The sequence below is a fragment of the Paramormyrops kingsleyae genome, chromosome 6 (assembly GCF_048594095.1).
Source record: "Paramormyrops kingsleyae isolate MSU_618 chromosome 6, PKINGS_0.4, whole genome shotgun sequence".
Lineage (NCBI taxonomy): Eukaryota > Metazoa > Chordata > Actinopteri > Osteoglossiformes > Mormyridae > Paramormyrops > Paramormyrops kingsleyae.
Window position 1 is genome coordinate 15,838,365 of NC_132802.1, and position 17,814 is coordinate 15,856,178.

Consider the following 17,814-nt stretch of genomic DNA (forward strand, 5'->3'; position numbering starts at 1 on the left):
CCCATTAGTGGAAGCCAGGAGAGAGAGACTTTGGGGGCATTTTCTATACATGATAAGTGGGGGAGAATGTGCCACGTCACACAGCTACACCTGTCATTTCATAGTGACACATGCTCCTATTTTATCATGGCTATCAGAGTGCATCCTTTCCTTTCTGGTGTTGGTGAGCGCTGCCATTCACACACCACCACAAGCACAGAAACTGTCCACGAGCGTCTATAAGAAAGACATTTCACAATGTAGGTAAGACCCTGCAGACAGCCCTGGGGTGGATTTTATCCTTGGAGCAATAATGCTAGATGGTGAGCAGCTGATTGGCCCTAGCATGTCACGGCTTACTGGGGACACACCAGAAAGTGCCAATCCCATTTAAACAGACTTTATTAAGGAATTATTTTAAAAGTGCATGACTAATGTGCAGATACTCGGGCAGGATACTTTTTCTCGTATACATTCTCCCCCCTAACCCCAGCAGCGTTTCTCAATGCATAATAATGGACCTGACTCTTTGCATAACTTTGAAGGACAGATTACACGTCAAGCACCTCGAAAGATCCAGAGTAAAATCACGTTTTACTGAAACTGAATAATTTTATGGAAGTGGAAAAACTAAGGGGTGGTTAAACTACTAAGAGTGAAGAAACGGAAAACAAAACTGAAGACAAATGGATCCTAAAGCTTTAATGTCCTTCAGTTTTATCTGGAACCTCCTGGCACAAAAAGCTCACTAAACGTGCAACAGTAGCCAACTGATAGTATGAAGGTAGTCCTAAGCCAAGAAAAGCCAAGTCCTAGCTAAAATATGGCTATTTCTACTAAATATAATGGCCGTTACATCCAGACTCATTCTCTAAGTAAGCAATATCAGAAGTGATACAGTGTTACATTACGTACAGTGGTTCCAGTTGAATGGGTAACCACCAGGGGGCTCCCTTTTCTGAAGACTACTGTAGCAATCAAGGTCTTTTTTTTAACGTAGTCATTTCCAAATCAGGCCACTGCTCATTGTGTCTTCCAAATGTGTTTTTTTCATCACCCAAACACACCAAAATGACACAAATCACTTAAATGAACTCATCAATATGGATATGAACAATTCAAAATGATGTAACTTTCATTTCATTATGAAAACACCTGTTTCAGATATTAATGTATTGAAGCCGGACATCACAATTTACATTAAAAAAAACTGAAAAAAGTTGGCTAATATCAATAATCTTGTTTCTACGACAGTGAAGAAGAAACTGTGAAAGATAATAAATACATAGCTTAAGACCAAAAATAAAAACATTTCTTAAAACAAAAAAAAAGATAAAATCAAACTAAAGCGCTATTTTCAGACCAGCATGCAGTTCCAGCTAGCTCCGACTGGATGCAGTCACTCGTCCTCCGTCTGCTCACTAATCCCCTAGAAAAAAATCCTCTTTTCAAATCACTACTAAGGTTTTTCCTCATTTTTCTCTCACGGTCTCAGTGTAGTTATCCTCCTCTTCCTCAGAGGGCTAATTACATAGGCTAACAAATTACAAGATTAGCCAAGGGGTGTGAAATACAAACAAGTAGGTTCAAGTTTTCTGGAATGTGATCCTGCAAAGCGGATTCAGTCTCCGTCTGCTTTTTATTTTCCCCCGAAATATTCCATACCCCAGGGTCTAGATGGAGTGCTTAATTGCCCCACGGATATTTCCTCCTCATACCTAATGCTTTGAGGTGACACTGATGGAATGATTCAAATTACAAAGTCTAGGAAACTGCACGTTTAAGGAGCCCACATGAAACAATCAATCTTCAAACGCAGTGCAATTATGAATATACACAGGAGTGAGAGTGCAGACATGTAATTAGGTACTGTCCTGCTCGCTGCATTGTAAGGGGTGGAGAAGCTGGAAAAAAGCAGCAGGAGATAAACAAAGCAAATCACTGTAAAATGTAATAGGAAAAACAAACGCAAATTGTATAACTCAACCAATCAAGTCTCTTAAAAGACTGGATCTGAGCTTGTTTGTGCATTCAGTATAACGCTGTGTGTCTGGCTTAGGTCTGCATTGACTGATCTGACACACAAAACAAAAGAGAACAAATGAGCGGCTGGAGGTCACTGAGCTTCCCGGAGCAGCAGCAGCAGCAGCCTGGGAGTCCGGCATCCGTGTTTGATTAAGAGCTCAGACCTGACTGCATCGCATAATGGCTGATCAAGCAACATTTACTTTTCTCACACTCTGAAAAATCGCTCACGGTGGACATTTTTTTTCTTTCTACAACAAGTTTATTCAAAGCCAAAGAAAGGCTTCCTTTGTAGCTCAGTAAAAGAGTTTTCATCTCCTTCCATCTATGGCCAGACACTGCACCCGAAAACACCGGGACTTGGGGGGGAAAAAGCAGAGAACAGCTGCTGCCCCAACTACAGGCAGCTGTCGACAGATCCAGCTTAAGTAAATCCGGACTTACGCAAAAAATACCCAAAATAGGTAAAGTTTACAGAAGTGGCTGTAAGAAAATATACAATCTAGTTTTTCCATTTATTTTATGTGTTCTTTAGTACATATTACTAGTATATTTTTAGCGTATGCATTTTTGCAATAAGGTGTCCTGAACAGTATGAGAAAGCAAATCCGACTGTCAGAAAATGTGACTTATGTGACGGTTTTTGGAGCGGAAACCTTGCATCAGTCGAGAGCTGCCTGTATTTATTCTGTATGTATCACTACTCTTGATCATCAATACCAACATTAATGCAATCCATTATTTCCATCAGGTGTGCAATGAAGCGTTTAAAAAAAAAAAAATGTGATGATAAAAATTAGTAGTTTGAGCATATATCCAGTAAAGTCTCGGTGACTATTTTATTTGGGCAACATTCTTAACTTTTGCTTACTATAATACAAAGAAAAATTAAAGAAAAAATAAGAGAAATTTAGAATGGATGAGGTCCAATCAGTCCTTTATTATTACAATAGAACATACAATTAATCATATTCATTGAGGGAAAAGTTGAAAATGTGCCTAGCAATCAGTTGCCATGGAAACAAACGATGCTATGAATTCCAGAAATTTTTCAATAATATGTACCAATTTGTAGGGAAATGAGTTCTTTCACATGTTTTACAATCTCTCTTGGTAATAGTCTTTAGACTATTAGATTATTAACTTGCTATCTGTAAGCTATGGCATGAGCATACAAATTCATTTTCTTACAATGAGTCTTGCTAGATTAAAAAAAATAGTAATAACTTGGAAAAGGGGCATTAAAATGATTCTGTTGTGTTGGTTATGTACAAAAGGGGAACTCCAGGATTATACTCCCATGCTTCAGCTCTACAGGTGAGACGAAGTCACTCGTTCATTTATGACCATGACCGAGCTTGATGTGCGCCTTTACGACTGGCCTTAACACTTGTCTGTATCCACCGCTGACTTCGGTCAGGACCAGGAGCTGTGTGGTAGCTGTACTGGTTTTACTGGCATACAGAAAGCGAGCAGGCTTACAGTGCTCCCCTGCCGAAACGTCAGCATGCTTCAACACCGTACATGCAGCTGACCCTCAATCCATTTGCCTCAGACTCATAATCTTGAGCCCTGTGGGAATCTACCAGGAAATAATAAGAGGTCAGGAGGCACAGAGTGGGGGCTCGCGGGGGCACTGCTCTCGCTTCTGATTGGCTAGTTCCTCAGTGCCAAGCTCCCCCCCTCCACTGGGATGACATGCTGGCTCAGCAAGAGACTCATTCACCGAAGGGGGCCAGGAAGGAAACCATTCAAACACACGTTTGAGGGATGAAGTAGCTTTACATTTATTTAACAAATGCAAAGGCAACATGCATTTTTTTAAAGAATTTTTGAACCAGAAACCTTTCAATCCCAGGCACAACATTCTAACCTGCTGGGCTACACAGCACCCCCACTGCCCCTCTCTCAAGACTAAACCCATGTTAGAAATCCTGCCAGTACATCCGCATCTCTCTGCCTACCAAAAAACTGCCCTGTATACACACTGTAGTGCATGTACAGTCATATGTAGTCTGTTGTAAGAGGACAATGCACAGTTTCTATGCGGTTTCTGTTTGTGCCAACTATCCCATAAGCCATTGCACTTTTAATCACTTCATTAAATAATAAGGGTCATGGCTGATTCAAAAAACTGAATGGCCAAGGCACTAAATACCCATTAGGAAGCAACGGAGGAAAAATAGCCATAACAAATCCGCTCCACTTAGCTGGGAGGCATCAATAATCGGGGAGCGCTCACATTCAGTTGCATCCGTCCTCCTAGAACATCAGGCATTAGGAGTCCCGCTGTGCCCAGATGGAAGAGTAAACGGTAAGTACTTACAGGCAGAGTCGCTGCCCAAATCACTCTGTATGAGGTACAGTGACACAAGGCAAATGTTAAAACATGCAAAATTAAAACCGACAGCTGAGAATCTCAGCTCTTCAACATAAAGTGGCAAAACTGACAACTAGTATAAAGTAAATAAAAAAGGTTGGAAAAGTTACAGTCAGATTAACAACTACAACGTCCACAACTAAGAAAATTTGAGAATGACACTACGTCGCCTGGTTACCTTGTACCGTGCCCGAGCACGACCGCCCCCCCACCCCACTCCCCTGGTGGCTTGCGCTCATATTGCGCTTGATGTACTGGGCCCGAGGATGCTTTTATCATCACCATGAGACTTTTTGTTTTGAAGAAAACATAGGAAGAAAAGTGGTATCACCCAGTACAATGGAATTCACGATTAATGTCCTTATTTTGTGGCTTATTCACAGTCGTTTTGGCCACAATGACACATCGCACTCATAGATTTATCGAGCATGCAATGCAATGATTTCTATTTCAACGTGCTGGACGTTTAAGAGGATTGTGCTGTATTTTACCAAATATACTGCATCCAGTTGTTCCTGGATACTCTTGTTAGCCCCAATTTCCAGCAAACACAGCACCTTTGCAACAGGCCAAAGTGATTCCTTTGCTGCAATGTTTGATAAATGTTTGTCACTACATGGTCTGTACAGCCTACCAATCCATAATATGTATGTGCGCATGCAGATGCTAATCGCATCATTGACATCATTGTTCTGTGCTTGGACACGGTTAGCCATCATGACGGATGTGTAACATGCCCAAGTCCAACTGAATCAAATGCCATGGTACGGCATGATCATTCTAGTCAAAAGAATTGGAGTTTGGGGGTCAAACATGCTCAGGCATGGCATGGATCGCCTAGTGAGAGTACAGCCTTAATTAAAATTACACTTTAGGATACAGTGCCTACACAATGTAGGACAGCAGCACAAAACTCTCTTGGTCAGTGTTTTTCAAACCAGCCCTTAGAGACGGGAGGGAGCAGAAACATGGACTGTCTAGCAGGGAGCTAGGAGGAAGCAAAAACTTGGACTGTCTGGCAGGGAGCTAGGAGGAAGCAAAAACTTGGACTGTCTGGCAGTCCCTGAGGACTGGGTTGGGAAACACTGCTTTGGTCTTGCAGAAACCCAGTCCAAGCTGTAGACCAAGATGAATGCTCTGTTACTGGCAGAGCGGGTCCCCCTGTTCATTACTGACAGTGAACACCGAGACTGATGTACTCTTTGGATGCAGCTTGTCCAGCCCCGTTTAAACAAGGCACATATATTCAATTCACTCTGTATTCATCGCAAAGATTTTCTGACACACTGCACAAGGTCTCCTAAACTGGGAACAAACTACAATTCAAGGCCAGGGGCAGATTGCTTGGACATCAATAACCATTTAAAAGGCCTGGCGTAATTACCACAAACAAAAGAGTACACGAGCGTGGCATGGTGGCTAACTGGGAAGTGCTATTGTCTCACTCCTGCACCGCTGCCAATTTGTAACCTGCTCATGCCGTGTGTATGAGTGCGCATGGCTGGCATCCCATCCAGGGAGTCCCAGGCCCTGTGCCATGTGATGGACTGGCATCCCATCCAGGGAATCCCCTGCCCTGTGCCCTGTGATGGACTGGCATCCCATCCAGGGAGTCCCCTGCCCTGTGCCCTGTGATGGACTGGCATCCCATCCAGGGAATCCCCTGCCCTGTGCCCTGTGATGGACTGGCATCCCATCCAGGGCGTCCCCTGCCCTGTGCCCTGTGATGGACAGGCATCCCGTCCGAATTCAATACGTTTATCCATTCTGTTTTTCCTGAGGTGAGGCGGGGTCCCTGATTTTTGCTGGGCCCTAAGGTTACAGCCTTGGATCACCTATGCATTAATCTACCCCTGCACACAAGCACACAGACTGGGCCCCATGGAAATGATATTACCGACTATTGAAACACAGTGATCCTGTGGGCGATGTCACAGCAGCAATGCAAGGTCAGAAACAGCAATTCTTTAAACAAATTCACTAAATATTCAGCTTCCTCTACAGGCACCCATGCCCTCATGATCCCTCGGATGTAAACACCGCCAGCGGCAAAGGTAATCCAGCAGCACAAAAATGCAACAGATCAGGGGCCTTTTCTCACTCAAGAAGAGCACAGCAGGAGCAGGTCTTGCGAACATAAACCCAGCTTTATTCGTGTCAGTGAACTCGGCCTGAAAGTTTGCAGACTTCCACACAGTCAGAACGATCAGGCACACGGAAAAGTAACCAAAATGAGACAGAAAGTACAAAACGAGTCAGGAAGTCAGAGGAAACTTGACTAGCAGCTGCAAAGGTCTCCATGGATCACTCATAAAAAAAAACAGAAGTATTTTTACTGGTACAATGTAAATGCATCGGAACTAATCTAAGGGTGCTTACAGCAAGATGTGCAAGCATAACAAATCAAAAATAGCTCAATAAATTCCCATACGGACATCAGCAAAACTGGGCTCTGCTGATCGAAATCAATGCTTATGAGAAGGGTAATGTGTCCTCTTACTTTGCTAATAATCATTACCCACTAAACGCATTATAGAAGTGCTTCCTAACACACTAGTAAAACTTACTAAAAAAATTACATTTAATTCAACAAATACCAGTGTAAAAGTATACAATTATGTTTTGCTATTTAACATTTCAACCTTCTGGCTACCGTGGCAGTGCAGGAAAGTTAACAAATAAGTAAGTAAATAACTGACAGCCTACATAGCTGTATTACTGAAATGAAAATACTATCTTCACAATACATAAATATTTAAAAATTACTGGAAATCAAAGCACACTACATTTTGCCATTTAAAAACAGATTTAAATACTTACAAATCCTTTTCTGAGTCGTGGTCCTCAAAGAGGTGAATAGCTACTTAGTACATTGTGGGGAACAGTGTACAAAGTGAATTTTAGGGATAACTGCTGATTTAAACAAATAAAGTTGAGTACTCTGTGGCTGACTCTTTATACTCAACTGGTTGGTTGAAACAAAATCTTGGTCTGGATTTGTACTCTCTGGACCTGAAATCTCCACCTCTGCCAACAGGTGTTACAGCACCCATTGTTATGGTATACTGCTGTGGTTTCTGACAATGTTCCTAACAAGCTAGTCAGCCTCTTTACAATTCACTCCCAGTAGATTTAAAAATCTACCAATTAATTTAATTTAGCGCATATAGAGTTCTGGGAGAAATTGAGACCACTATATTTTTTTTAAAATCTGCATACTCTGGTTAAAGTCTGGTTATGCAGAAGGCTACACTGCGAGGCAGGTGGCTTCCAGGCTCAAAGTTTGTAACACAGCAGTACATGAGAACAAGGTAAAGCAAGAGACACTGGCAATAACCAAAAACCAGCCAGGGAGAGGGCAGAAGCAAACTTTCTAATGCCAGACATGACTGTCAACTTATCCAACAGTGCCTCATGAATCAAGTGACCTTCAAAATGAATGGGAAACATTAAGTGGTATGAAGTGCACTGCTAGGACAATTCATAACAGGCTCCTAGATGCAGTATGAAAAACCAATAAAGCCAGGAAGAAGCCCTTCATCAATGAGAAGCAGGGAAGATCCAGGCTGGAGTTTGCAAAAAAACATGTATATTTTACACAGGCGCATACCCATAAATTGAGAAATGAGTCTCTTAATTTTCTCCAGAGCTGTATAGTTTCCAAGGTCTGAACACCAAATTGCCTTAGCAGTTGATACTTACCAGTATTTATGAAGACACCCCGAATGGGGAGGGTGTTATAGAAACACAGTGCTAACCTGTATATGTCACTTTGCTGGCTCCCAAACTGCTAAATGCTTGCAATTGTACTATCTGCCTCGTTCATACGTAACATCCAAAAAAAGTCTCCGCTAAACAAATTAATTTAATGCAAAAGTAATACATTTACTCATTAGATGCTATTATCCAAAGTGAGGTACAATGGAGAAAGCAGGCTCAGCCAGTCCTTGGAACAATTAAGGTCAAGGGCCCGATGGTGACATCACTTTACCAACCCTGGTATTTGAACTGGTGACCTACAGATCAGAGGTACACCATCCTCACCCGCTAAGCCACAAATACTATGCAAAACAGCACATTTGTCTTTTGTCTGCCCAAATACAGCATTGTTCAACACTGATAATGCGGTCAAAAGATAGGTGGTTAGCTTGGCGCAGCAGGAAGACACGCATGAGACTCACACGGTCCTTACACACCGCTGTCAGAAGCACAGGTGAACAGCGGCATCCCAGCGGCTCCTGGGCGTCAGGCCGGTGGGGCACAGCAAGACACATTTAACACTGAATGGGGACTTCTGTGGCAGGAAGAAGCCCGGGGATTTGCTGAACACGTGACATTAAAGATCGCTCCCATTTTTTTCCAGCCTGTGTATGACTGTAATCAAAGAGAGAACTCACAATTTATTTATTTAGCAAAAGTGACAATTTTTTGAGAAATAGGGGTCAGCCAGACGCTGCAGCAATTGAGAGTTAAGGGCCTTGATCAAGGACCCAACTGTGAAAGTACTCTTGGTGTCACATGGAAACCACTATGACCCTGAGATTTGAACAGATGACCTTCTGATCAGATGGAGAGCTGTGCCGCACACCGCCTCGAACTCAAAATGGAAATTAGTGTTGACACCATGGTAACATTGCTATTTAACTATAGAAGTTAAAAACATGCATAACAGGTGTAGACACGTGCATGCATACGCACAGAAAAAAGAACAACACCCTTAACCACAGCTACTCCAGTGGGTGCTGGATGTTGGCTGATCCTGCTCTGACTCCAAACTTTCCGCACAACCCTTTGGATAAAGTCGTCTGCTAAATAAACAGATGTAAATGTAAACATGCATGGTTACTTAATTGCAACAAATATCTCTTTGGCAATTGTTTTGTACATGAATGGGTTCTTAATGACCGTTTATTGAAATCCCCTTTGTGTCTGCTAACAAGTTTCCAGCTGCTTTACTAGCTATCTACAGTCACTTAATTAACAGGAATTCATCCACTACAAGCTTTTGATCTTAATAGTTAAAACTGGCTCCTGCAAATTTAACTTCAAAGTTTTCATTTTAGCTTGTAAGAGTCTGCATTCACAGATCGCTTTATTGCAGTAGCTGGCATACACAAGGTAAAGTTGCAAGAAAATTTGGCACATTTGAGACAGAAAAGCACATAAATATGCCTCCTTGTGGTTATTCAAACTGTCGCTATACTGTACATGAGGTAAGGTATTTAATTATCCCACGTTAAACACAGCATCAAGGTGATTTTCCTCTCTCTGTACACCTAAATAAGGCTGTATCCAATAACATCCTCTCATCCTCATGTCACATGGTTTTGCCGTACCTACTCGCCTCCTCTCATCCTCATGTCACATGGTTTTGCCGTACCTACTCGCCTCCTCTCATCCATTTAGTTAGCATTCTATAGAAAATGGACTAGCAAATGGAAGTTATTAAGCTATATGATGTAATATCAAAAAATTCAGCATTGACAGTAAATGGAAATTAGTTGCATAGTAACATGAAAGCATCTCTTAACCCATATAATTGTAATCATTCTAGAAGCAGATATCAGACAAAGAGAGAACTTTGTAGGACATTTCCATTTTCACCCATGCTTTTCATGTCAGTCAATTATTATGTACTTCACTACCAGAAGAAGAAAGGCTTGGTCCTCAAAGGAAGAAATGCAGGTGGGAAGAAAGACTTACTGCAATTAATTCATATTTAAAGACCTATTTCACAGAATCTCTTGTTTTTCTGGGGACATTGTTACTGTGGATTTGAGGTATATTTAATTCACTGGTTATTTTACCTGAAAAGCAAATGTTTACGTGTTTCATTGTATAGATGACTCTTTCTTTAGCTTTGCTTTGACGAATCAGCAGAATCATCTAAAAAAAGCAAGACAGTGCAAGACGAAGTGCAGTCCACACCACCGACAGACAGAAAGGTCATTACCACTTCAAATGCCAGTGAAAGAAACTGAATGTGAGAAAAGCCCAGTGCTTACATGTGTGAAGGGCATTTAATACAGTGGTACCTCAGAACTCGAATTTAATCCGTTCAGAACTCTGGATCGAATCCTAAAAAGTTCGAGTTGTGATCGAATTTTCCCCATAAGAAATAATGGAAAACCAATTAATTGGTTCCCGGCCCCAAAAAATTACACCTAAATATATTTTTATTTAGCATTTAAACACAAAATGAACCGGATAAAACAAGAAGAGCATATACTGTACTAAACACATCTAAGCACATTTATCAAAACAGTAATTTGTAAAGTAAGAAAATAAATGTATCCAAACAATGTGTCCTGCCCCGATCGTCCGCTCCTTCCGCGTGCCACGCCCCCTCGTTAATCCCGTGTGGAATCCCCGTGTAATCAGCTGTTTCTGGTCGTTGTCATTAGTCCTCTGTATTTCGTCCGCGTTTCAGTTAGTTTCCCCAGTCCGGTCATTGTATTGTCCGTCTGCGTTTTGCCTGCCTTACCTGTAATTAAACCCCGTATTCCCCGATACCCTGACGTCTGCGCCTTTGTCTCCGTTCCGTCCCCGCTCGGCACGACAATATTATTATAATTAAACGTATTAATGGTTTATTATTAATATTATTATTAGTATTTTTACTGTCTAAATATATGTATTCAGTTAGTGTAAACATACACGATGCTATCGCAGCGCATGTGAGGCTAAGACTGAAGCGTTACCCTTTGTCTCCGCTGAGAGACGTGCCGCGTGACTCATTTCCCCGCGCATACAAGTTATCTTAGGTTCTCTTAGGCGTTCACGGTTTGAATTCTGAGATTCAGATCGAGCCCTAGGTATTTTTTTTCCTAACTGGTTGGTTTGACTTTTAAGAAATTCGAATACTAATGAGTTCGAGAACTGAGGTACCACTATATCCATCCATCTTACTTAACCAGTACAAGGGGGCTGACTCTGTTGCATGCAGTAAAGGGTAGGGGACACCCTGGATGGGATGCCGGCTCATCACAGGGCACAGAGCATTTTTTCTCTTTGTTTTACAACCCACAGTGGTATTTTATTAAGTCAAGAGGATTCTGATTTAACCATTGCTGACTTTAATTTTAACTTATAAATGGGATAAAGAACACAGGGGACAAGATAATAATAATAAATAATAATAATCGATACTTTATTGATTCCTGTGGGGAAATTGTCTTTACGCCTCCCTCAACTTGCTCTTTTTCTAGAGTAAGCTGTCCGCAAAGGGCTGCCACCAAGATTGTTTGTGCTTATGTACTTATGCACTGAAATATTACTGAGGGCTGTGCCTCTACCCTGCTTCCCCCCTTTTTCAGATCTACATCTGAGTAACTGCATTCATGTAAATGTACAATAAATGATGATGCGTTCTAGAAACTTGGGTACACTAATGCAGTCAGAGTAACTTACTTTGTATGTGATATTTACATGTTATTATGGAAAGATGACAAAAGTGAGGGATAAGGAAAGGACTGCTGTCTATAGTGCTGTTGCCAAGTAACAGGAAAAGTGAGGTCATTTTAAATGGACATGCAGAACTTGAGAACAAGACCACGGCTGTTGTAGGAATGATAGATTTTATGTGTGTGTGTATTTGCAAACAGTAGCAGAGAGATGAAGAGACGTTCCCATAAACAGGAAGTAAAAAATAATTTCTAATTTTAAGCCAATTAGAAACTGTAAAAGAAGTACCACAAAAATCAGGGCGGGGCCTGGGGACAAGTATTGACTTGAAGCTACTGCTATGAAATTCTTACCAGCACAAAAGTACAAATACTTAAGCAGTGGCTGCTTGCAAGTACACTGCCTGGCTGTTACAAGAAGCGGATGCCCTCAGGCACTGGGGGCTAGATGCTAGAGCAGACTGAGCCAGCAGCAAAGGGCCACGAGGTGTGGAAATCATAACGTTTATTACCCAGAATCTGCACCTCTCAACAAGTAGCAGGGATACAGCATCTTCCAGAGATTAAACCATTCATGAATTACTTATAATGGAGATAAGGGTCATTTCCCAACTCTGGACTACAAACAAAACATTTAATCTAAATACATAAATATATTCACAGTATATATTCACATAAATATATTTACTGCCCTCACTTTAAAAGGTAAAAGTGATTTTTTTAGAAAATTCAAACCACAAAAGTGAAACTTAAAAATTACGAGACAGGTAAAATATGCTCAAAAATATACTAACTAAAAATATACTAACTGAAGGGGATTAGGAAAAACAGATTTAATGTATTTGTAGAAAAAAAAAAACATTAAGTGTAAAGCCAATATCAGCTCCCTCCACCATATTTTTCACAGTAGGAAGTGGGGTCAAATATCTAATGTTGCTTAAGGCTATCCTTCCAGTGAATGCTTCCCCACCAATGCTAACCCTCATTATCGTGGAGAAGTGGAATAAGTCTGAAATCCAAAGGGTGAGAAAGAGAGGGCAGGTATCACATCCCCTGAGCTCGAAGTCAACAAGAAGTAGGTCAACTCCAGAACTCTAATTCAGACAGATGTCAATTAACACACATTACTTTTTCTTTAAGAGGATCGATATCCTTTTAAAACCATAAAGCCACGTCTTTGTGTGACATAGCAGCTGATTCACCAGATTACCCCCTCTGACCCGATTACCCCCTCTGACCCGATTACCCCCTCTGACCAGATTACCCCCTCTGACCAGATTACCCGCTCCGCGTTTGCTCACCAACACCCTCCCTGTGGCCTTTATGTCAGGAAGCTTCACATCCTTGAAATCGCAAAAGCCTGCTGCTATCTGTTTTTTTATATCCCATTTGCTAATTTATTATTATTATTTCCTTATGCACAAAAAATTCCCCCTAGATTCAATTAAGTCTATCATATATTGTAATCTGAAATCATGTGGAATGATTGAGCAATCTGAATAAAGAATATACAAGCAGCTCAAATCCTGGAAAAGTCAGCTTCCTGACACCAGCTGACAGAGAAACCCATTTTACCACAAACCAAATATTCTGTTTCTCCAGCAGAAAAGCTCTAATTTAATCAACCCACAGGGCATGACATGCTATATTTATATAAAATTTATAAATTTATATAAAATTAACAATTCATATGAAAAACAGGCATAATCAAGTGTCAAATGGACTTTATAATGGTAACCTTAGAATATCATGTGCATAAAATAAGACTTACTTGAGTGTGAACTGCTCAACGGTTGAGTTGGGCACGAGGAACAGGAAGATGCTAAGGGTTTCTCCTGGCTTCAGGGGTTTCTCCGGCAGCCGCAGGAACATGTTCTTGTCCAGCTGTTTGTCCACCACCATCTGCTCCTGGTTGGGTTGGTACAGGCTGATGCTCCCAATGCGCAGCAGGGGGTGCTGTGTGGGCATCTCTCCCCGGGATCCCCCCCGGCGTGGAGAGCCGTCCCCACACTCGCCGCTTGCGTCCGGATCATGGACAGTGTAGTACAGCTCCGCTTGCAGGGTCTCTCCGCTCAGTTCCAGCCCCTCGGTACCCTTGCGTCGACCAAGAGGAGCCACATTGACATTGAACCAGTTTGAAGGGATTTCCAGTTGAGCCAGGCACTGGGCCAGGTTCCCACGTAACCTGCAGGACGTCTTAATCTCACGAATGTCCCTGAAGGCATGAAGTCGGACACAAGGGAGCTTGTTGAGGACCTTGAAGTCATCCCAGTCTCGGCCAGCAATGTAGAAAAGCACCTGGACATTGGGGTTGCTGGAGAAGACCTTGGTCTGCACTATGAAAGCCCGGACCTTCCAGTTGACTGTAAGCCTACTAGGAATTTCCAAGGGGCTGGATGGCTGCAGGAGGTCCTTTGAAAGGGTCTGGTCTTGTGAAAAAGGTCCAAAGGTGATGTTAACTGCTGGTAATTCCTTGGTTTGGAAGACGACAAAGCTTTCGGAACGCTGCAGGGGGTGTCCATATTGGTTGACCTGCGAAGGTGACCTGATTTCTCGTAAAAAGAAGGCCAGCTGAGCGTTGGAGAGTTTGAAGTTGGCTGGGAGGTAAACGCTAGGTGGGATGGAGACAGCACTGGCGGCAGACACCGAGAGGAGGGCGTCCGAGTTGGTGGGCTGCACTTTACTGGTAACTGTAGAGAGATGAGAGAAATGAACATTGACAGGCGTTACACACTTGGGTGTGTCTTTGGGGTGAATCCACAAACACCACATGCTCATATAAACATGCACATTTTCCACTTAAATCCGGACTCAAGCAAAAAAATATCGGAAATGCATAGTTTTTGGAAGCACCTGTAAGTAAACTTGCATTTTATCTTTTCATTTATTTAGTATGCGTTCATTAGCACATATTACTAGTGTATTGTATGTGTTTTGCAATAAGATGTCTTAAATGGTATGGGAAGGTAAATCCGACTTACGTAAAAATACTGTCTTCCGTTACAGTATCAGGGGAAATTGCAATAAGAACTAATTACTCATAGGAAAGTTAAATCTCAAATAATGGCAAACATGTATCAAATGGAGAATGACCTATCAGAAAATTTAAAGATTAGAAAGACAAAATGCTTAAAAAAAACCCCACAAACATCCATGTAACACAAGAAATTGTCACGTTCTCTAACTGGTCCTACTAAGGTTAAAAAAAAAAAACAGCTACTTGTCTGCATTAGCATAACAAACCATTTAAAACGTACACATGACAATGAAGAATAACACGCGGTACTGCCAAATGTGGTTTCTCTGGTCATCGGCATCGGCGGCAATCTGGCCCATACTCCCTGCTCTTCAGCATTTAAATCACTCCTTTATGTTTCTTCGCGACAACAAGCATATCCATGAAAACTGGGCATGAGCGATAAGAATAGTCCATAGCTGGAGATTAAGCAGCTCCTTGTTGCATGTATGAGTCCACAGCCAAAGCAAAGATGAAGTTTTGTCTGCGGTGGTTCAAACTGTGTTTTTAGACCCCCCAGGGCAGCAAACCTCTCTACAGCCTCTCCAGCTCAAAGCTGACCATTCTACAGAAACTTGACACCCCCAGCCGGCTCCCCTGGTGGTACACAAAGCCCCCGGCCCGCCCAGACTCGCCACACCTAACTCCAGTAATCACCAGCCCGGCTCCGATTCGCCGCTGGGAGACGTGGACCTCAGAGGACATTAACACCACAAAAAGAGGCCTGAATGATTTATCTCCCCCTGTGGATGTGTGGGTGCCGGCTAGCAGGGTTTTTTTTCACCTCACTTTCTGTGTGTTGTGGGGATACAGGGCCGCAGGGTCTGACAGCAGAGAAAGAACGATTATTTAAATAAAAAATAAAAAAACGAAGGGGATTAGGTGAAGATTACAGATGAACCAGCTTCCTTCTCCCCTTTTGTCTTTTCTGGCCCCTGAGAAATGCTCGCCAGAGAGGGATGAGCTGGGGTGGCCACGTTCTCCACTTTCACTAATCACGCTCGTGTTCAGCTCCTACAGCTATGAAAAATGACCTCCGCTCCCAGTCTCTTGTACGGCTCTGCCAATCTGCACTCTGGGAAAGAATACATGTTTCTATATAACAATAAAAATGGTGTGCCTTTATTTTCATCCATACTCACCAGTCCCTTGTGTTTCTCATATTTTATCCCTTCATATGCTACAAAAAAACCAGTCAGTCTCAACCAAGAGAGACAGTAATAATAACTCACTATGCAAAGAACATTTTGTGACAAGCACTGATTCATTCTTTGCCTAATTTAGTGCAACTTAGGGATGATTTTAATTCATGCCAGGTCAGTGGTGTTCTTCTTAATGAAGAAGGGTTTGCACAGTTTGGCAGTGCAGGGGCTGCCATTTGACTGTCTAAGGGAAAGATGTGCTGATCTTTTCTTGGGGGCAACATAATACTTTCTTGCTTTTGCAAATGGGTCCATTATGAGGATGCATTAGTAGCTCAAGTGTCCCCCCCTCCCTACACACACGCCACATGTAATGCATTCGCCCAATGACTCATATAGATCATACACAGAGACCTTGGGTGTCCTTGTGAGATTGGGGCTCTGATTTGCCACTATGCTGACAGCCCTCCTCATATTGCAGTGCCAGGGGTTTACACATGCGATCATATTTTTTTCCCTTTTAATAAAATCGAGATTCAAGATCCTTTATTTGTCTTTTGTACATCACTACATAGGAATTCTTACTTGTACCATCCAGTAACATGTAACGTGTAACAGGATTAGGCAGCACAAAACAACTTAAAGGCACTCAAAACATCACAGCAAATGTAAAACTAGGACTGCAGAAGTAGATATTTATGGGATAAATACAAGCAAAATAGAAGAAACTGCTGAAACAGAAGGGATGGCAGATATTATAGATATATGTAATAAATACAGAAGAGACGGCTGAAATAGGGAACAAGACAGAGTAAAGTGCACAGCATCGTTCTTTCCAGGAAAGTGTACTGAACGGTGATTATTGCTTTGTATCAAGCTGTCAAAGTGCAAAGGAGCAGAACAGGTTCCTAGACTGGCTGGTGACCCCCCCCCCAATTCAGCCCCCTGCAATACCCCAGAGTCTAATGAAGTCTCTGCACTTCCTGCCTCTGTGAGGCAGGGCTATGAGGCACACGCGCTGGCTGCGTAAATGCGGCTCTCCTACTGACCACATGGGAAATGTTAAAGTCCAGCCCACCCAGAGTCAAAGGCTGCAGCTGCCATTTCATCTGCCTTGCAGTAAAACAACAGAAACAAATTTCACCAGCACCTGCTTGGTTTTTGTATTAAAAGTAAAGGTCCAAAACCACTCTGTGATCAATGCCATGTAACAACATCTCAGTGTTCATTAAGCACATTTAATTTTTCATATAGGCTATTCTCCATTTTATACTCAAAATGATTACCTCGTTAAAGAATGCTAAACTAAGTAATTTTTGTAATTATTTTCATCTCTACAAACAAAACAATTTACATAATATAGTTAAAGCACCAACTACTAACAGAATTAATCTATCTGTATAATTGCAGTTAATTGTTTAATTGTTCTCCTATTTCTCAAACGGCATATCTCCCTGATTACCTTCCATTCATTAAAACTAAATGAAGTCTGTGAGCAACAAGGTACATGAAAACATGCCATCTAATGAGCGGAATATCTGCAGAAATAGACAATAAAACCAAGAGAATCTACACAAAGCAAGTTAATATCCGACAAGTTAATGCTAATCCACGCCACGATGATTCAGTAAATTTATTTTTAGTTATGGGACATTAATCATTGAGACAATGTCAAGCTTTCTCGGGTGAAGTGAGATCACATCATAATGGTATAAGCAAGGCAGGCCTATCACAGGAGGCGAAAGTGCAAAGGATTCTGGGGCTAAAGGCACGTGCTGCACATGCTAAAAAGACTCAGATCTCAGTGGCACATGAGAGACATAAAAGAAAGCAAAGAAATATCCATAAAGAATTCACAGCATTAAATTA

General features: G+C 41.9%; 1 protein-coding gene across 1 annotated transcript in view; it reads right to left on the minus strand.

Annotated features, from left to right (window-relative positions):
• tmem132e (transmembrane protein 132E) overlaps nt 1-17,814 on the minus strand; it is a 178,554-nt gene that overhangs the window by 35,335 nt on the left and 125,405 nt on the right. Inside the window, exon 2 of the mRNA XM_023833143.2 lies at nt 13,559-14,477. Within this exon, the coding sequence (XP_023688911.2) occupies nt 13,559-14,477 (919 nt within the window). The remainder of the gene's footprint in view (nt 1-13,558; nt 14,478-17,814) is intronic.